Source organism: Ornithodoros turicata, chromosome 6 (assembly GCF_037126465.1).
Source record: "Ornithodoros turicata isolate Travis chromosome 6, ASM3712646v1, whole genome shotgun sequence".
NCBI lineage: Eukaryota > Metazoa > Arthropoda > Arachnida > Ixodida > Argasidae > Ornithodoros > Ornithodoros turicata.
In genome coordinates this window covers 7,713,954-7,734,241 of record NC_088206.1, presented here as the reverse complement: position 1 = coordinate 7,734,241, position 20,288 = coordinate 7,713,954, and the positions used below count along the sequence as shown (strand labels likewise).

The 20,288-nt window shown below is 46.8% G+C and overlaps 3 protein-coding genes across 3 annotated transcripts; 1 reads left to right on the top strand and 2 right to left on the bottom strand.

The window, feature by feature from the left end:
- Positions 1–2: 2 nt before the first annotated feature.
- LOC135398995 (1-acyl-sn-glycerol-3-phosphate acyltransferase epsilon-like) lies at positions 3–8,913 on the bottom strand. Its single transcript, XM_064630612.1, has 9 exons — positions 8,742–8,913; positions 8,135–8,336; positions 7,984–8,062; positions 7,779–7,894; positions 7,085–7,171; positions 6,922–7,012; positions 3,581–3,742; positions 2,889–3,012; positions 3–375 (listed from the first exon to the last, which is right to left on the bottom strand). Exons 1-9 carry the CDS (start codon positions 8,750–8,752, stop codon positions 147–149), a joined length of 1,101 nt encoding a protein of 366 aa, XP_064486682.1. The 5' UTR covers positions 8,753–8,913; the 3' UTR covers positions 3–146.
- Positions 8,914–9,856: 943 nt separating this feature from the next.
- On the bottom strand, positions 9,857–17,888 carry LOC135398989 (uncharacterized). Its single transcript, XM_064630606.1, has 14 exons — positions 17,743–17,888; positions 17,339–17,426; positions 16,974–17,202; positions 16,067–16,165; positions 15,839–15,988; positions 15,548–15,706; positions 14,621–14,734; positions 14,248–14,376; positions 14,029–14,133; positions 13,741–13,899; positions 13,523–13,615; positions 12,030–13,058; positions 11,644–11,763; positions 9,857–10,059 (listed from the first exon to the last, which is right to left on the bottom strand). The coding sequence occupies exons 1-14, from the start codon at positions 17,813–17,815 to the stop codon at positions 9,919–9,921; spliced, it is 2,688 nt and encodes an 895-aa protein (XP_064486676.1). The 5' UTR covers positions 17,816–17,888; the 3' UTR covers positions 9,857–9,918.
- A 137-nt stretch (positions 17,889–18,025) lies between these two features.
- On the top strand, positions 18,026–20,286 carry LOC135398992 (small ribosomal subunit protein eS21). The gene is made up of 6 exons (XM_064630609.1): positions 18,026–18,112; positions 18,189–18,249; positions 18,429–18,492; positions 18,575–18,646; positions 18,752–18,807; positions 20,247–20,286. Exons 2-6 carry the CDS (start codon positions 18,200–18,202, stop codon positions 20,254–20,256), a joined length of 252 nt encoding a protein of 83 aa, XP_064486679.1. The 5' UTR covers positions 18,026–18,112; positions 18,189–18,199; the 3' UTR covers positions 20,257–20,286.
- The last annotated feature ends 2 nt before the right edge of the window (positions 20,287–20,288 follow it).

Sequence of the window (20,288 nt, the reverse complement as noted above, 5' to 3'; positions counted from 1 at the left end):
TATCCCTGAGTTGACTCATTGCTATATTCATGTTAATAAAGGATGCATTGCCAACTCCTGGTTTGCCAGCGGCCATCGAAACCCACGAGGTTTTAAAACTACTACCACCAGGTGGCGTGTGATGTGACCTTGTGACCTTGCCCGCTTCAGGCCATCGAGATCATTCCAAGCCACGAGTAGCCAAATACTGAGCCAAACACCCATGTCTTCCACAGCAGATTGAAGCCGTAATTTGTGAAGAGGAGTGAGCTCAAGCAAATGCCGCTGATGATGACACTAATAGTGTTGTAGGCACTGTTGTAAGGGATGTGCGCACCAACTGATAGTTCAGCAGGGTATTCGTCAGGTTCCATGCTGTAGTAAGAGTCAAGCAGACTGTAGAAGAGAACATTTGAAAGAAAGGTAAACAGAATGGCAGTACGAGAGGTAAGTGACAGAGAAGCGCGAGAACAGCAAGACAGGCAAGAGTTTTGAAACAAGGCATGGTTGCAATGTACAGTCAAAATAGCTCCCAGAGCCACCTGCTGCCTACCCTCAGTCAATCGCTGCAGACCCTTTCAGGATCGGGGGCGGATCCAGATCCTCGTTTTTTTCTTTTTCTTTTGGGGGGGGGCAAGGGGGCTGTTCTGTTGTCGAAGCTCGTAGTTGGGGAGGAGGGAGAGGGAAATCAAATGTATAAACTGGCGTTTTAGGGGGGAGGGGGCGATTGCCCAACCGCTCCCCCCCCCCCCCCCGTGGATCAAGTCAAGCGGGGACAGGGGTTAGTGTGCAGAGTCTGTTCCTCCACCGCCTTCGCAGCGCACGAGTCACGCGCGCAAGTACGTCACGATTCCTGTTTACCCGCGTTATCAACGGGCGCGACGAGGGCCATTGATGCATACAGAAAATGCCAAAATTGAGATGCTTCCTGTGCTCCTTTAATGAGCAAGTTGCTCAAAACTGTTCTTCACCCACCAAGAGACTACAAGAGCCATCACGCACAATATTTGCGCTATTGTGCCACCGCCCAATTAAATTTACAAAAAACGACCGGAAAAATCAGCCAAAATTGAGGTGCTTCCTGTGAGCAAGGCAGTAACATTGCTCAAAACTGTTTTTCACCCACCAAGAGACTACAAGAGCCATCACGCACAATATTTGCGCTGTTTCAAAAACGACCGGAAAAAGCAGCTATGAGAGGTGCGGCGTGAGCTTGGAGGCTTGGCTCAATCGCCTGGCGTGACGACATCAAGTACTCATGACGTAAGCAGAGTCCTGCGCGTGTAGGAATTTCTTGGCATGCAACCCCCGTTCTATCGGAAGAGAACCGTACCCGCACCAACCCGCACATTTTCAAAAGTTCACCCACACCCGACCCCTCACCCAGTTTCAGGTTTCGGTATTTGAAATTGGATGTGTTTTCATTTAAAGGGGACAATTAAGAGATCAGAAACAAAAAAAGACCCTGTAAGCATATGTAATGCTTTCATACCCGCTAATTCATTCACTACGGCGAGTATGAACCAAACACTGGTTAGAATAACGGAAATATTAACTGAAAACTACGGCAAAAAAAAGGCGACAGCTTCGACGACGCCGCTGCCGGCACGACGGAGAAACTGGCTGTGACGTCAAAAGCAGGCGACCTTGGCCACTGGCGGGCTAGGGCTAGCTTGGTGCAACTAGAGCTGCAACCTTTGGAGTGACCAAAGGACGTAAGTGGCGCAAGTCAGTCCGCTTTGCATAGGGTGTGTTGGGCGACCGCATTTTTGTGCGCCCGCGTTGAATGCAATATGGCAAAAATAACATACATTTCAGATAATAGACCTCCTTGCCAGCCGTTCTTCACTGACACCGACATCCGACCCACTACCCGCTCCGGGGTCTACCTCCCACAGTAATGTGCGGGTTACCCGCGGGTCACTCATAGAGGACTCTAGCTGTAAGGTCTCACTTACGGATAACTCGTCTGCTAGTGCGACGGGCTTCGTGTCTCCCGATTGGCCCGCACATCGGGATCGCGAACGTCGCGAAGTGGCACGTTTATTTCCTTCCTTCGTTTACGCGAGCTTTGAAGGAGTGGAAGGAAATTTCCAGATGGCGCGCAGGTCGACGCGCACGTCAGAGGTCACCCATGGCGACTGTTCTTGCGCCAGAGCCACCGGAATGCATTTACTTGGTGCACAATACGTCGCAGTCATATCTATGGAGGGAGCCTTCACTGCTCTTTTAAAGTAGCACAGAAGTCATTTTTAACACCCAGTTTTCTTCTTATAAACTTAAGTTTGCCAGTAAGATGCACCATGCGAAGTAATTTACACCACAGAGTCATAATTATCGCAGAAACTGAATTTAAAATATGCCGCAAAAAGCGACCGTGCGCAACGGTGGTGAAGAGCAGTACCAGCCTGTGATCTGCCTGGAACCTCGCGCTGACGCTATAAGGAGAACGCTCGCAGATTGGCCTAGAAAAATGTCTGCTACTCCGCTGTCGTCTGCTACTCGGCTGTTCGGGGTTCTGATAAAGCCTTTCTCTTTGCTCGGTAATGCTTCGGGCGCTCCTTGTATCCCCAATTCTCCGGGAAAACTGGCAAAACAGGTTTACGGCGGCAAAGGAACAATGCGCTGACCCCCACTGATCGGCAAACCAGAAGGAGTCTCCTTATGCCGTCATCGGTGACGTGCCATCATACCTCCTCATCCTCGTTATAGCTGGAGTGGCGAGTTAAGGGTGAAGGCGCGGAGCTATGTTTATGTGAGTTTTTTTCTGGGAAACAAATTGCACACATCAAAACCTTTCGCGCTATTCGGTATAATGACACACACACTTTCATCAGATGTCTTAATCTGAAATTTTTTTGGATGGCCCTCTGTACTCCTTTAAATGAAGTTTATGATCTGGTACTTACGCGTCTTGCTCGTAGAACTCGTTGAGGACAAATTGCTTGATGTCAGTAGCGTCATCGGGAACATTGTTCATCGAAGTTCTTTTCACGTGGATGTGGATGTCTTTGCATTTTCCAGCAAAGACGTCTGCAATTGTGGGGGAGGGGGGATATGGTATTAGAACAAAGGAAAATTATGATTAGGAAACAATTAGAATAAAAAGATCACACTTCCAACATGCGTACGTATCATATGTTCCATAGACTGCATTGTAGTTAGTCACAAGCAGAGATAAGCGAACTCGCCGCCTCCCCTTATCTTCGGTCGAAAATGCAAGTCATGTGGAGCGTGATGCAGAAAATTAGAGAAAAATAACAAGGCTTCAGATGACGTATCATCTGACCTCCGCTGCACTGTGACTGGCTGTACGGTTTTACAGACCTCTGAACTGACGCAACCCCGTATAAATAGCGGTGTCGCCAGAGGGGAGGGGAGCGAAGTCGGACTTTAGGGTAGCGCACTTGGGGGAGAGAAACGAGAGCGATATCCTCCTCATCCATGTAAAGTCCTCATAGAGCCCCTCATAGCCCTCATAGTCCCTCCTCTGTCCCTTTCTCGGGTTCCATTTTTTTCACCTTGTCTTCCTGTTTCTCCAACTAATGCTCAAATTCATGCTGTTAGAAGAAAAAAAAAAAAAAAAAAAGTGGACCCTTACCAAACAGTGATGGCGAAGGTAATCGATGACCAGATGACGTTCTCGTTCCGTCATATATAAGTGTCACAGTATATACAGCATCCATGTTTTTCTTGAGAGTTTGCAATACAGTTACCGCTCCTCGAGTTCTTGGCATCAATACTTGTTTCATGGGTCGTAATTCTACAAGAAAATGCGTTTACTATATAATGTTGACATGTAGGACACCATGTTCCATTTCTATATGCAAAAGGCACACACATTATGAGCTGTGGAGACCTTTGAGGCACCGCGGCTCACTGGAACCATACACTCGTAGACTACACGCTGATGGACTACTACAAAGCGTACAGGTCAGCCATCTTTACAATGCATCAGCGACGCGTCCACGCTACCTTGCATCCGGAGCATTGCAGCCGCAACAGCCAATCGGGTTATTCCGAGACCGAAAAAGGTACCCTCAAAAACACACTGGCCGACACCATTCACGGCGCGGGAGGGGACAAGAACGAACACACGCACACACAACCGCCCTCTATCAACAAGTTTGTTTCGTCGAGCTCGGACTACGTGGGGACGCTTACGCTCGATGTGAACCCGCGAACGAGAGGGACCTAGCAGGTCTGAAAAAAAAAAAAAAAAAAAAAAGAAACGAAAAAGAAACACTTATCGGAACAACAAAACGGCCCCTGGAACTCTGCAAAGACCTACAAACCAGAAGTGTCCTTCGAAGCCATCGTCACATAACAAAAATATCTTTGCGGAATTCCCGAGGAAAGGCCTGGAAATCCTACATCCCAAACAGATGTTCCGGATTAAAATCTCCGACACCCTCTCGACGTCCCTCCAAGACTTGCACGAAAAGAAGATCGGGACATTGTCACTAGACGTAGAGGACTTCTACTATAGCTTGGACCCTGTCATCCTACTTTCAGCCGTCGGGGCACAACTGAAGAAGAGTGCGCAACAAGGTGTCGGAAGCATACCGGCATTACGATCACGAACTGCATCAGGGTCCCCGAATTCAAGAATATGCATTGAGTGTCACTGGCCCTGGCGGTAAGCGAGATCTACCTGTCAAAGAACTGGATCGCTGAACGTCTGCCAAGGACCTGGGGGCTTAATCGCTTCATCGCCGTTACGGTCGTTACAAGCTAACGAGTGGCGGGAAATTCAAAAAGATGGGCACGTGACACATTGCGCGTGACGTGTACCACGGCCTTCACGTATCGCGCGAAGAGCGCCGTGCACGTGTTTTATCACGTGCCCACCCTTTTAAATTTCCCGCCCGTCTTTTTTGAATTTCCCGACACTCGTTAGCTTGTAACGACAGTAACGGCGACGAAGCGATTAAGCCCCCTGGTTATTGATAGTCAGCCACGTGGATGACTATACCTGATACTCCACGACGAGAGCCATCACGAACAAGAAATCATCGATCTCCTTCAACAAGCCCCATTCAAGCATCACATGAGCATTAAGAGACCCGACGAACAATGCAGCATCCAGTAGGGCATCAGGCATAAAGGTATCGGCAGTTCACTTTGTTGGGAGTACCGCCAACGAACCGCCAGGAGATTCCTCCCCCTTCGACAGCGCCCATTCTCTACTCGCGATCAGCAGTGGAACTTCTTTTGGTATTTTTGTGACGATGTCCGCAATCCTTCGGTTATGCCATCACCTGATTCCTTCAGCCCTCAGATTTCAACTCGAAAGGCTCATGAAAGCAGGACACCCGGAGGTCTGAAGGGGATCTACCGACAGATCAGCAAAGGCACCAAAACACAGAAGCCCCCCAGTCAAGAAGAAAGTGCATAGTCATCCACCACCATTAGGAATTCTATAACATTCGGAATATAACGGCCGAACTCGACGTTAGAGGTTCTCTTCCTGTGCGACGACAACTTCGCTAGCCTTCTGAAAATGATAAACAAAACCAGAGACACCTGCTCGATCTACCACGAGCCGAAGTACAGGGGCATAAGTGTGTATACAATTCCGTTCTCGTGCGGCCGGCAATACATCAGAAAATCATGCAGGTGTGTGAACGACCGAATTAGAGAACACGCCAATTCCATCAAAAATCTCCCGCCAGCACTAGCCAGCTCACATGCAAAGAATGCGGCAGCTAGAGTCACTAAATAAGCTACGCTTAGCTTATTTAGTGACTCTAGCGGCAGCGAGGCCTGCTTGTATAAGATCATATGCGTTGCCTTCCACGAAGAACGACGACGAAGGGAGATAACCGAAGTTCAACTTGTCAATCAGAATGGGGAAGCCTGCGTCAGCTCGCCGTCCAATAGTTTTTTTTTTTTTTTTTAAGCACGCACTGCGGTAGTCGCGGTGCAGGTTGGGAGTGGTAGGGGAAAACATAGGTGTATGCCATTGCTTTTCCTGTCGTTTCCAATCGTCGTCGTATTTTACGCCGTCACTGTCGTTTTACACCGCATTTCCCGGCGCGCTCTGCCACAGAGCGCGCTACTCCCTGGAACTGAACTGACCTGAACAACAGGAGGGTTGGTCAGGTCAATGGACCATTTGCATGAGAATACACAGCGCATGCGCGGCTCTCGTTCCGGCTGAAAAGAGCCAGAACTATAACTACGCTAACGCTATTATACACCATTTTCCCGTTCCTGGAATCCTTCCGTCAACGAGTGAGGCTACGCTTCGCGGTTTTCGACATACAGACTGAATCATGATATCACCAGGACGTATGGCTCTGAAGATTCGTGGCCTCACTTCGTCAGTGCTGCTTCCCGTGCACATATTTCTTTACTGGAGCTTTGTGGACCACACGCTTTGCGCAACGTCGGAAGCGTACCCCATTATTGCCCTGGGTACCCTAGCGCACTCAAGCATGCCGAAGCAAACTGTTTCGGACCACACAAGGCCTGGTCGCTTTGCCAATCACAGCCCCGCCACGACCATGTTTTTAAAATCGAAATGCAGATGAAATGCTTATTAAGCAAGGTAAGGGGCACAGGCTAGCTGGTATAGATCCATGAAGGCAGAGATACGGACGCAGAAGACGATAGAGTCACGTTGAGAACTTGCGTGTGTCGTCTTCCGTGTCCGTGACTCTCGGTGTTCATGAAATGCTGATTGTTCAAATCTAAATGGCGAAGGAGGAAGTGCGTGAAGGCATCGAGGGGGGCTTCTGCACGCTGCCGCCAATCACAGTCGTGATTGGCGTACTCTTATTGACTACGTCACGTCCGTTCAGTGTTCAGGCCTTGCTTCCTCTAGGTGTCATTGCCACCGCGCATATAGCAGCAGGATGTTGTACACGAGTAATATGAGTATCACCCGAACACAAGGAGTGGAGACGACTGTTATAGCTTACGTTTACAATGTCTTACCTTTGCTCATTGCATATTCCACGCTCATCTTTATCGCGAAATTGTTGTTCGGGTCAAATCGAATTCCTTCTGGAAACAGCACGACGCTTGACTGCAAATGGCGCAGAGAACGTGTATTAGCACAAGTTGGCACCAGAGATAAAAACAACGGCAGATGACTCGCCTCAACGTTCTTATCTGCCAGATAAGCCAACGCCCTCTTCATTTTTGATTTGTTGATCTGTTCATTATTGACGTAGATGCAACCATGCTGTAATGATTAATTATCCGTGTTACTGCCGGCTGTATGGATATACAAACACTAGTGTCTTTCCCACACGAGCGGCATTCTGCAGGATGCTCCAGCGGAAGAAGCGCAAACGTTATTGCTTTCTGCTGCCACGTGAGCACGAGCGCTCAATGTCATATGTCTTAGTGTCTCGGTGCTTTTCGATCCATAGGCAACGCCACCTAGGCCTGCTTAATGCCTCCTCTCTCGCTTTCGCACATAGACATAAAGAGCCCGCTAATCGCATCAACCAGCCAAGATGTAGGCCAATCGAAGATTTTGAAACACAGGCTTCTGATGGCTACTATTGGCTGACCGTGCGGCTGATGGTGGCTCGCTTTCATAGCTACGGCCGCTGAAAGCCACGTCGTGATTGGCGGATTGGTGATTGTCACGTCACGTCGCTTAAGCAGTCATGATCTAGATGGTGTTGCCATAGGGGACATTCCTGGGACTCAGCCACAAGGTATTCGTAGCAGACGACAGGGCCGATGGTGTCGTCTGCTATGTACGCCACTCCCGATATTCTGGCGCCATGTGCCAGATTCCGTGGGAATATCGCGGGTGTGAATAATTATACGAGTCATACCTGATAAAAATAGAAGCCGTAGAGAGGCACTGATTGGAGGGACTGCTTGATTATGTACCGCAGATTTCCCAGACTTCCAGCCCTTTCGGCTAGTAAATTTACTCCTATCCAATCGACTGAAAAGAAACCTTATAGTTTACCAGCGACCTGTACGTTGATATGGATAGGCAACGCGTCCTTTCGCATTTCCGGTTGCTGTACTTACAAGTCGATTGGTAGTTTACCAGGTACACCGCACGCTCTCGTTTCTTCACAACGCGACTGATGTCGCCGTAAAAGTAAACCTGAAAGATTATCAGATTTACAAATGAAAGACAAACACCTCCAAATACGTCTTGCGATATGACGTGTTTTACCTTTAATCCGACAAGGTCTTCTACCGCAACGAGAATCACGCGCAGATAGAAATGAAAGAGGATATCGTCGCCAATTTGATACAAGTGCTGCGGCAGTGCTAAGAGCCCAGACGAGATTCGCCAGAAACTCCACACGAGAAAAAAAGGTGCTGCTAGTGTGAGCAACACTGTGGCGTGGAAACACACCTTCAGGATTGCAAACCTGTCAAAAGAGTGAGGGCACCATGGTCATACCTCCCATGTTTGCAGCACCAATGTCTCGAGCTTCAAGTTAGCTTCAAGCGTTCTTAACCCTTCGCTTGTCATTCTGCCTCGACTCCAGTAAATGCAGAAAACAAACACTCCTGCACTTGAGGAAGCACTGATAGTACCATGTAGCACTCGAGGAAAGCGCGAAGTATTTCGATTTTCGAAACACACAACCGCAGTCTCGAGGAGTAGCTCGAGTAGAGGACCGAGTTTAGGATCGTTTCAGAGTACGGCGCTAAGTACTTTACCAGGAAGGGCAGAGGTACGCTTTGAAGAAAGGTTCCGCGTGGCTCACAGCGAGAAGAAAGCGGAATGTACGGCAAACAATCACGAAATATGCTACAGGTTCTGTACTTACAAATAGAGCATGGTCCCTTCTTTGAACCGGCGACGTCTTCGATGCAGCAGAGTCGGGCTAATTTACGTTACGGTTCTGATGGGATGGGTCTCATGGGTTCGACACCCCTGCCGCATTCCGCGCGCTGGCACCGGATGTTCTGGCCTCGAGAATTATACTACTTCTTCTTCTTCTTCCTCCACTACGAACAGTGGCCACCAGCCACAACAACAAATGTCCATAGTCTTCTTCGTTTTCAAAGAAAGGGCGCATAGTCAGTGGCGGCAGACAGCAGGAAGGAGTGGGAGACAGGGGGGGTTAGTACGAGTTCCTGGGCCGACTTCAGGGGGAACTGTGCCGAGATTCGTCTGGAAAGTCTTCGGAAAACCCAGGGAAAACCTCAGACAGCACAGCCGGTGACAGGACTCGAACCCGTGTCACCTCCCAGTCTCTGCGTGGAAAGGGGTTTCTTTGTCGAAGCGCGTAGTGGGAGAGGGAAATCGAATGTATAAAGTGACGTTGCCCCCCCCCCCCCCCCCCCAAATTCGCCCTACGCGTAGCTCACTTACGGTCCATCATAGCTCACTGGAACACTGATTTCAACACGAGAATGCATGTCCATAGTCATTTCGGGTCGACGCTTTGCACTACTTCTGTGGCTTCCGGCGTGGTCATTTATTTTGAAACAATAACGCTGCTTTGAAGTTAACAGGTCTTTGTTCAGCGAACGCTGGTGTTCTCGAACGTCCATGAACCTCTCGCAGCGCTTCGATTAGTATATATGTTTAGCGATTTCGCCAAAACTTCGCGAATAAGGCCGTACGCGGTGTGCGGATGATGCAGACCGACGAAGAGTGAAGGCAGGAAGTGCTGGACAGCTGGGGTTTCGTGATCGAGAACTTCGGCTGGGAACGTCCGAGCAACATCGCCACAGCGGAAGCCAAGGTGGAGCCGACAGAAGGAAGAGTAGCATGCGACGTCTTTAGCCTGACCATAAGTCAAACAATAAAGGAAACAACTCTAGTGCTGCAACTTTCATCACGTGTCTATGGCTTTTGTTTGTAGCAAAGCAACAGGTACTTTGCGCGCCGACACGCAAGGCCTGGTCCTGAGTTAACGGAAGCGAATTCCACATGGCGAGTTAACTTAAAAACATTTATTTCGAATTATGTACACGTCAGGCCGTCCTATATGGTCATCATTTCTTTTTCGTATGACCTCTGAAGCCAAGTTTATGATTAACCGGCTTCTTTTCTCGAGGTTTGTTCTTGACGTTCGCATAGTCGTAGAAATGATGTCCGATCTTCTTCACCTTCTGCGCGTTCATCAGGCGACGCTTCTGTAACGACAAACATGGAAGTGAGCTCTGTTGATGCACGGAGAAAAACCAACAACAAACGTCGTTTGTTTCATCCTTTCAGGAATTCATACGAACAGAACATTTATTGCCAGGTGTAAACAGTGAACAGCGCATTCACCTGTTACTATCCTTTATTGAATTATCATGGCGTTAGAGGAAGCACTTATTAACGCTTGGTGCGTAAGACAGGGTTGGCAATGTTGAGAAATCGTTAGAGGAGACAATGAACCTTTTCCACACTCGCGTCGTATCCTAGTGGATGTCCAGTGAAACACGATCGGCGCGCACCAAAGCACAGCCAGCCAGCTAGGGTGCGTCGATACTTGCGCCTCTTTGCAAAGAGGGCACAAGTAGCACAAATATCGAGGCACCCGGAGGCACCCTACAGCCGGCGCCATCTATTGAATACGTAGGGAACCTTCTTCGGCGCAGTCAGGGTCACAGAGCATGCGCAGAAGCGTTGTGAAAAAGAGGTGCATTACCTACCATGGCTTTAGGCATCATACGTCTTTTGCAATGTACGGCTGCCGTCGGACGTAACTGTAACGCAGACGCGAGCGCCGCACAGCGTTAGTCCCTGGATTTGAGACTGTCCTGAGGACACACGTGCGAGGCTGGGTTACCGGCTGTGCTGCATACGCACTGCGACCTGTCTCGATAACAGCAGACAACGCTCCGCGACGCTGGCGTCTGCGCAGGCCACGCGCTTGTGCGTTACAATTAAGTCTGACAGACACTGTACTGTCCGGGTTCCGCAAGAAAACACAAAAAGCGTTTCCAGTGCCTTCTTTCATCACATCACGCGGAAGAAACAGGTCACGTTTCTTTTACGCTGTGCCGAATTCGTGTGACGTTTCTCTGTTTCTCTCTACGAAATGCGCCACCATGTGGATTCATACTGCGTTTGAAACTGCAGTGAAAGTAATCTTCCGCAACGTGTAGTAACCTTCGCTGAAGAAGCTCAGAATGTCATTTAAGATGAGAGAAGCACGTGAGCGGGCACAGTACATGCGTCGTGGTGCATTATTGCCAACATTTTGTTAACAAAAGCAGCTTGTTGCAGCACCAAATGCAGGTAAACTGTTTGAGGCAGTTCATATAACTTAGGATGGCAACAATTAGGAAACAACAAACAGTCCTCCCCCCCCCCCCCCGATCCGCTACTGGGTTTTTGTCCACATCAGGAAGATCGGAGTTGGCCAACACCTACCTGGTTAAGATTGATTGTGCCAATGGCACCTCACTGATACTTCACACTTTCAGGCTTTTTACTTTCACACTTTAAATAAAATTTTCAGCAAAAATGAAAAATTGAAGAAATCAAGGCAAGTATTTTGTGGTGCTTGTTGCAATACTTATTGGTCGTAGAACTGGACAGAATTACCTCTTTGCGGATTTGCTGGATTCACAACAACAATGCTATTTCACATATTTAGCATCTACTGCACGTGATACAAAGAGCGATGTCGCTTGAGGGGTTTTGAAAATAAAAGGAAAACAAAAAACCCTTTGATTCAAGGTTTTTCATAAAACCACTCAATGGATAACCAATTCAAGCCTTACCTCTTTTCCAGTAAGCTTAGGAATTTCATCATCACTATCATCCCTTCGTGCTCTATGCTTCTTAGATGATCCCTGTCCACCTTTTAGTGCAGTGACAACAAACGTTCCACTAGGACACACCTAAAGTACAAACAGAGTGTCAAGCAATGGTATCATGCCACACAGGTATGTACACTCCTCAACATACTTAACTGAAAGGCATGAAGCCCAAAAAAACTACAAAAGGTGTCATTAATTGAGGATTAGAAATGACTTTGCTCTGTGAAACTCTAGAATACAGCCTGCGTTCCAGGCAAAACCTTCCACCTCATACTTAAAGAACTTTTTGAGCACGAGCCCTCCAATTCGCAATAGGTAAAGCCAGCAATCTTCTGACAATGACCAACCTTCTTTGCAGGCCTGATGCTCTGTGCCTTAGACGTGCAAGCCTGAGCCAGCTCCGGAGCCTCTCCTCCTCCGACGTTTTCAGCTGTACCCATCTTTGGTTCGGTGTCTTCAACTGCAGCTGCATTGGTTTCCACGGTGTCTCCTTCTGTTTTTTGCTTCTTTTTTGGTCTGCTGTTCAAAAACTGACCCCAGGGATTCTTTGTTCCCTTAGTCAATTCCCCAATCAGAGGAATCCTCATGTCCTTCTTAAGGGTTCTGTCATTCCAGGACAGCTTACGCTTCATGGTCTTCTTTCTTTCAGCCACGGCTTTGAGTGTGTCTTTCTTTGCTTCCAGTGTCTCGACACTATCTGACCACCTCACATTCTTTTTTTCACTGCCGTTGTCCCCTGATGCACCATCATTACACTCACCAGATTCAGTAGCCTTCACATCATCTACACAAGGGCTTTCTGTGGTAGTAACAGGATCAGGTACGATGCCTCCGTCACCTAGATCACTCGAAGTAACTTTTGTGCCGACTGCGTCTGACGTAGCAGACGCTTCTGTCTCGCCTGTGTCGTCTGCTAGGCTGACTCCCGTTTCATGGACACCGTTTTCGTGCTTCTCGTGACCTTCCTTAATGTCTGTTTCGTTTGGAAGTTTGTCATCTGCTGCTTCTGCACCCACCCCATCCACCTTAGCTTCCCCGCTTTCGATCCCTTCATTTGATACTAGTGTACTCTCCTTTTTCTCATCACTTCCATCGCTGTTCTTCTCGGAACCAGTGTCTTGCTTCTCGCTGTTCTCCTCTTCTTCATTCTCATCCTCCTTCTCTTCCTCATCAGTGTCATAGCCGTCTTCACACCCCAGTGTCAGCAGCGGTTTCACATCACTTCCTTCAAACTTGGGGACGACACGTATCTTAGACAGGTCTTGTAGAACCTGTGGCTGCGGCTTAGTGTCAGAAGCCTTCTTCTTGCTTTCTGTAACTGCGGCCTTGTTTGTTTCAGCAGCATTGTTACTCGGTTGAGGAGTGCCGTCAGTCTCCTGCAAGCCAATCAGCACAGTGTTGTTAGCCAGCAAGAGTAGCCATGCCAAATGTGGAAATATATATAATTAGTACATATATTGCATTACATACTACCGATCTGCAAGTGCGGCTTGCCCACTCAGGAAAATCTTAACTTGGACTATGTCATGATATACTCCATGAGCTCCAGTGTCATTAAATGACAATTGCAATGGGCACATGAAGTCATGAACGTAGATACTCACACAGTGCAAGGCCCACTGTTTGCTAAGTTGCATTGGTGTAAAAAGCTTGCCCGAATTGAGTTGTCATTCAGATCTACAACGGTCACATTGTTTCACATTGACAAGTATGGATCAATACACAATACTATGTATCTTCAACCGTAAGGTTTCCGCACTATGTGGCTTTCACATCGAGTGTGAGTATTCTCAACACTGATTCAGTATTCATGTTGAACTTTGTCAATACGGAACATTACCTCTTCTGGTGGCTTCACGAAATATGGCAACTTGCCACGCTGCCAGTCGTTCAATACCATCTTGGCCACAGTGCTGATATCTGGGTCACCGCCCTAAAATTAATTATACATCAACATACTGTTCAGAAACTTCACATGGTCTTTAGATATGTATTTGCAAAACACAACGGACACAGAAAAAAGTGCCCTAATATTTAAGTTACCATTGCACGTCTCACCTTGAGAAGTTTGCCAGACCTCTTGCCCAGTTTTTCAAGAAAATCTGTTGCATCGTCCCAGCTTTCAATCTTGTAGGTCTTTACAAGGTACTCCCTCCTCACACGATTTAGTACCTCGGGAATGTGGTCTTCGGGGTCTTTAATGTTTTCTACTCGAACCTGAGTAAAAAATGCCCCAGTTTGCAAAATGTCGGAACATTCTGCCATCTACACATGTCAACTGGTCCAATACTGCATTTATTTGCATGTACATTGAAACACCCTTTTCAGCCTGAGGAAAACACGTACCACCCCTTTCAGAACAATTTCCGTGTCAGTGTCTCCGGTTGGGTAGACAACACCAGGACAGTCGATGAGGTAGATCTTCCGCATCAGAGTGATGTATTGCCAGACCTGCAAGCACGCACAGTGAAAGCCAGCCATAGTTAGGACATAGTTAGGACGTAGTTAGGACGTAGTTAGGACATAGTTAGGACCAACTCAAACTGTATGTAGGAGAAGCCTCACCTTTGTTTCTCCTGCGAGGGGTGCCACGTTGCACACCTTCTTTGCCCTGAGGGCGTTGATGACGGATGACTTTCCGACGTTGGGGTACCCAATAAAGCCGACGCTGATTTGGCGTTTGTCCGAATGCAACTGGAGACAATTGAATCGATGTCACATGATTATGCAGCATTTTCTAAATAGTGATGCAAAGATATGTTTCTCTAACTTACACAACAAGGCTGATTCGAGTTTTATGTATGGTGCAAGTGCATCACATTACCACAATCTACCATTAGCAAAAAAAGAAAAAAAGAAAAAAAGACTGGGCTGCACTGCTTGTCACGTGTGCTGTGCATCTCTGCAACACTGCCCCCATTTTGTGTCTTCCACTTACCCTAGAAAACTGGCGAAGAAGGTTAATGAGCGCTCCCTTTCCGAATGGGTTTGTGATGCTTGAATGAAACGCCATGGTTGGATACTCCGCAGACAGGATCATGACCCAGCGTTGCTGCAAAGTAAGGAGAGACTTCATTGAACAGCAACAGCACAATGTCAGCATATCAATCTATAACTTGTCCCGACACTTGCAGGTTGTGCAAACACTTTCGATAAGCTATGTGGTCCTCTTGTACAGCGACAGATATGAAACAACGTATACTGTCATGCTGATACGTTGGTCACAGTCAGCAATCCCCGAAATTGTGCGATCAGCAACAGAAACATTGTGTGTTCTAGTAGATTATGGTGACACGTTGCAAGCACCTTCTGCAAACACATCACTTCTTTATTTCATGATGTCACTTATTGCCACTTAATGGTTTAATTTCATGAAGCAGTTGGACAGTCAACTTTCCCGTCACACCTGTAAAACTTACTACAGTTGCCAACCGATATTTCGGACTCCAAAAATTAGGACAAAACTCTTGCCAGTGTCAAACTCCCTATAGAGCCAATGTATTTCCACTTCCAATATTTCTGACTGCGTGGCAGCGACGAAGAGGTTGGCGTTGCGCCGCCATCAACTGTGGCGATCCTTAAAGCCGTCACTACACTCACGGAAGTGTATCGCGGCAACGCTACGCTAGCAGAAATTCGTCACGATGCGGTATCCTGCGTTCGTGCGGCGAAACAAACTCGTGTCGGTTGTTACTTTTTCAAGCCAGAGTGCGAGTGCTCAAATAAAGTTTTTTTTTTAAAAACAATGCTGATTTAAGATTCTGTCTAAAAATTCAGCCCAATTTTTTGGCTCCTTCCAGTCCTAAAATACCAGTCGGTGACGGTATAAACAGTCTTCGCAGCTTTGGGGGTACTGATCACTTACCGTGACCCATGTAGGTATCAGGTCACATTTGTTCAACACAAATATGAGGTGTTTGTACGGCTTCTCCTTCCGCAAGAAGTTTTCGATAAATTTGGACCTCGTCCCCATTGGATCACGGGCGTCGAGCACTTGAATGATGACATCTGATGAATCGATAACCTGCAATTTATTCAAAATCATGAAGATTAATCTGAAACACAAGCTAACTCCTACAGATAATGAATGTATTGATAAACAGTAGCACTGAATGCAAGCTTCAATTTACTAACAAAAATATACAATGAGCATTACCTTGTAGAGCTCATTCCAGATTCGTTTGGACTGTCCCTTCGACATAATCTCTTCACGCGCTAAATCCTTGTGTTCAAATTCTCTGACTAGATCTGTGTCCTTCGTCTCATCGTACTTCTCACTTTTCTGGTCTGCTGTAGTGACGAGCTCCTGGAGGAAAAGGAACACAATACTTGTACATTTCCAACTATATTGTACACTTTCTGCGAGCAAGAAAGCCTTTCGTACCTCCAAGTCCGTGGCTGGCAGGCTTGGCCGTTTCCGCTGTGCCTTGGGTCCAAACGTTGATTCGTAACTTGATGTATCCAAAATATGTACCCTGGCATTCTGTCAAAAGAAAAGTGTACGTTACCAGATCTTAGTACCGTATTTACTTTGCATAATTTGAGTACTTTTTCTCCCCCCCAAAAAAAGTCAGGAAAAGTTGGGGGTGCAAAAATTGTGCGGGAACGTTCATTACGACATTTAAACGACGCAAAAACGACTTTTTGGCGTTAAAAGCCTTTCTCGGATTCGGGATGAAAAAAATCGGCCGCTATTTTTAAATCTATAATTCGGGGAGAAATCTGGCGATAATTGTACCTTGGGGTGTTAATGGGTGTTTTTGTTTCTCCTCTTGTCTATTATGTCCTTTCCTAATCTTGTTTTCTTTTTTTTGTGGGGGAGCTGCCAGTGCTAATCCCCGAAGGCATAGATGGTGCTTACACACATGGGTGTATTTCTGGGAACGTAAGGGACACATTCCTACATGTACTACACATGGCGACCTTTGTTCATCTTCAGTGCAAACGTCACTTGGGGGATTTCGTCGCGAATGGTATTCGGAGAGTAGTCGGGTTTAACCTGAATTGTTCGGAGGTCCGTTCGGGGGGGAATAACCGGGCCGAGTCGGGTTTAACCGGAAAAGGTCATTTACTACAGAGATGGTAATATGGACGGTAAAAAACGTTTTTTTTTTTTCACTGTGTTTTCACAACCTTTTGCCACATGTGACCGGTTCAGACTCGAGAAAATACGCAATCAAAATACATACACGCAATGCATATTTTCTGACAAGATTTCGCTTTTCATGTGATGCGATAGAAAGAAAGAAAAAGAGAAGCTGCGGCAAAGTGGTTCTCACTTTGGCGCTTACCTTTGCTTTTTCGTTAAGTAACGTAACAGGTAGCTTGGTCTGCTTCATCACCACTTGGTACGGATCCTTCATAGCTGTTCCGAGGGCTTCTTGAAACTTCTGAAGAGCGTTCTGTGTGACGACTTTTGTGTTCCCAAACCATTTCTGGTTGGGCGCAACTCGAGCAACTGTTCCAGAGTTCACCCACGACTGGTACGGCGCTGCTTTGACAATTTTACCTTTCCTATTCCTGTGTGCAATAGATTGAGGGCTTGTTATGGTCCTATCAATGTTGCTTTTCCAAGAACTGTACCAGCTCCAATTTAATGTTGCAGATGTGAATTCGTGAATACTGCGTGTCGTTAAAGCATAAATAATGATACTACCTGTATGGCTTGGAGTTCTTGTACATCAAAAGCCTTTTAATCGTACTCTTGTCACGCATTGAGTTGTCATTGCTCTTCTTGACGCGGTCTGGAGGAGAAAAATGTATGTGTCTAAGAAAATTACTCTGACGGACTATTTGAAGGACTTAGATGATGTTTACATTCGTCTTTGAAAAGTAGTGGCGTGAAGTCTACGGGGCTTGCACACTATATGGGTGACTAATTCACACAAGAAGAATTTCTTTTCATTAAACACGTTAACCAATATTGCTGTTCATTGCAGTTCAACTCCTGTCAGCGCTGATATACGAGCAACATCAGACTCAATGGGGTACGCACACAGGTTTACATCGCTACACACGCTGAACAGGATATAAAAAAGTGAAATCGACGTTGAGCTTCACCTGGGTTTAAGCTGTGATTTCCTTTGTTGATGGTGGTATGTTTTCCTTTAGTAATCTTTTTAGCTTTTGCCATTTTGAAGGTGTTTCTCGACGCGAAAACACGTGTAAAGCAGCCGATCTCCTAAAGATTGATGCCGATGTCGACGATAGCTCACCTGCGGCGATTCAGCCAGCGCACAATAGAAGCTGCAATAAAAAAGACGTTTCACCCACTAGAAATGTAAAGTTTTTTAACGTTCTACATTTATATATTATATAGAAAATGTTTTTGTATTGCGTTTTTCGACGTCGAGCAACTAAAGCGACTGTCACGTGATCCTTTCATTATCGTTCGCCATCTTGTCTGGTTTGCTGAACTCGGTGATCTGAAGTAAGGATTATTTTCTGCAGTAATATTAAACTTTTACAAACGTCCTCGGCTTAAAATAGCGTTTCATATCACGTAGATTCCAGAAACATGCAGAACGAAGCTGGGGAATACGTTGATCTTTACATCCCAAGGAAGTGGTAAGTCCACGTGTTGAACACTTCACGTACCGTTCGTTGCAAAATGTCAAGCTGGTCGTCGCAGTTTCTGCAGACCGTTTCGCAAGGTGCACTGGTGATCTAAGATAATGTCAATTGAAACTACGAAAATTGGCCCATTACCTGTGGTTAAAGGAGACGTCAATTTTTTTAATACGCAGCTCCACTAGCAACCGCATCATCCACGCCAAGGATCATGCATCCATTCAGATCAACTTAGCTGTCGTAAGTTGAAGCGCGTATCTCATTCTCTTCTTTTACCTCCGCTTCGTAACGGGACTTAAAAATATGCATTTTACCTTTGCAGGTCGACGAGTCGACCGGTCGTGTGACAGGGGAGACCAAGGCCTACGCTATTTGTGGAGCCATCCGGAGAATGGTGAGAATCGTGAACAATTTCTCGCGAGTAACACGGGGATCATCCTGAGATGGTTTTGGTGCAAAAAGCTTGGGCTGTGTTTCATTTTACGTCCCAACCTTGCAGGGTGAATCCGACGATTCCATCACACGGTTGGCACAAGTGGATGGCTTCATCCCAAAGTGAGTACGGTCTGATGATAATACGGATTTCTGTAAAGGTTTTGCAAAGAATGAAATGCGGTGTCCGCCCCCCCCCCTTTTCATCGAACGCCGTGTTGTAGAAAGCCGTTTCATCAACGCCAAGGTTAGGTTAGACCTAACCAAGGTTAGGTCATGAGAGCCTTTTACGTATTTCACACATTGGGGAGACTGACCAAGGTTAGGTCAGGAGTTCCTTTTACATATTTCACACGTTGCCGCAATAAAAAGCGGCGGCCACCGATTCGATGAAACGACCTTCGTTGAAACGTCCGTTTTTCGACGAAATGGTCCCGGAACCACGAAATGCAGCAGCACGATTCTGGCCAGCGAAGCACGCAGCAAATATGGTCGCCGTGACGATCTGTAGGCGAGAGCCTTCATCACATTTTAGTTCTCAAATGGCGGCTTCATCCCCTCACACACCAACCTTTTTAGGCGTTGCTAATACTAGAGTCGTATTCAACTCAATAACGAAAGGAATGTAGTCTCAAAATATTGCTGAGCTGCAGATAGGACGGCTGGATACAGAGAGGTCGTGCTCCCACCTTGCATCAGATAATGTAATCCACTATACTCACTCTGCTTCCGTATTGGCTGTTGAGACTGGCCGCACGACACTACGCCGCGGAAGAAAGTGCGCTCCCCTGCCGGTGATGCTGCGGTATTTCTCCTGGCGCTCTATTGCTTCTCCTTATCTCCAACAGTGTATGTAGTTGACAGACTAGATTTATTTTCCTTCCTAAGTTGAACACGACTATATAGTGCTTCCTAGTGTAACCACACATAATTTTGGTGATTCCCTTCAGGACTAACGAGTTCATGTCGGGTAGTTGTGCGTCAAATATTGTCACGTGTTAACAAGCCAGTTTTTTCTGTCACTGCCCTTGTTTTCTCCCGCATTGAATTTTGTCGGCGGTTAGTAAGGAGTTGTTGCGTGAAATCTTGTCGTCCCTTGTCTCTGGCTGCGTCTCTCCTGTAGTGTCCCTCAAGGCAGCTGCCCGTACCTTTTGTGTATACATTGTAAATGTACCATTTACAATACCATCACAAATTAAATGGTAAAAAACATTTACAACATGTAAGTGGTCACGCGGTAAACAGTGTGGCTAAGACTGACAGTGTTCCTGGAGCTACAGCACAAAGGACACAGATCGAATAGGAAGATGGACACGATGCTCACAATTTGGAACAACGTGTGCGTTTTCGTCTTCCGTAGCTCCAGAAGAACTAAGCATGAATCTGCACGGACAAGCCCATATTGCTGCACTATTAAAAGGCGCAGCCAGTGCCATTACAGCTCGCACTATCATACTTAACTGCAAGTGCTGCTGGCCCATTTAATATCATTGCCAGCTGCGCATTATGCTGCTGTTCAAGAATTTCTCCTAACACTTCGGTTCTTGTTTCTTTCCATACAGGGACTACTAGCAAGTTTGGCTAAATAAATTGTCAAAATAAGC

What these genes read in the sequence shown, in the direction of transcription:
- LOC135398995 (XM_064630612.1), bottom strand. An exon ending in AAGACCTTGTCGGATTAAAG is followed by an intron (nt 8,063 to 8,134) that starts GTAAAACACGTC and finishes ATAATCTTTCAG; the next exon opens with GTTTACTTTTACGGCGACAT. An exon ending in GGTAAACTACCAATCGACTT is followed by an intron (nt 7,895 to 7,983) that starts GTAAGTACAGCA and finishes GTTTCTTTTCAG; the next exon opens with TCGATTGGATAGGAGTAAAT.
- LOC135398989 (XM_064630606.1), bottom strand. Translation starts at nt 17,815, where the DNA reads ATGGCAAAAGCTAAAAAGATTACTAAAGGAAAACATACCACCATCAAC. An exon ending in TTCTTCGCCAGTTTTCTAGG is followed by an intron (nt 14,377 to 14,620) that starts GTAAGTGGAAGA and finishes AATTGTCTCCAG; the next exon opens with TTGCATTCGGACAAACGCCA. An exon ending in CCCTCGCAGGAGAAACAAAG is followed by an intron (nt 14,134 to 14,247) that starts GTGAGGCTTCTC and finishes GCGTGCTTGCAG; the next exon opens with GTCTGGCAATACATCACTCT.
- LOC135398992 (XM_064630609.1), top strand. Translation starts at nt 18,200, where the DNA reads ATGCAGAACGAAGCTGGGGAATACGTTGATCTTTACATCCCAAGGAAG. An exon ending in CTTTACATCCCAAGGAAGTG is followed by an intron (nt 18,250 to 18,428) that starts GTAAGTCCACGT and finishes TTTAATACGCAG; the next exon opens with CTCCACTAGCAACCGCATCA. An exon ending in TTCAGATCAACTTAGCTGTC is followed by an intron (nt 18,493 to 18,574) that starts GTAAGTTGAAGC and finishes TTACCTTTGCAG; the next exon opens with GTCGACGAGTCGACCGGTCG.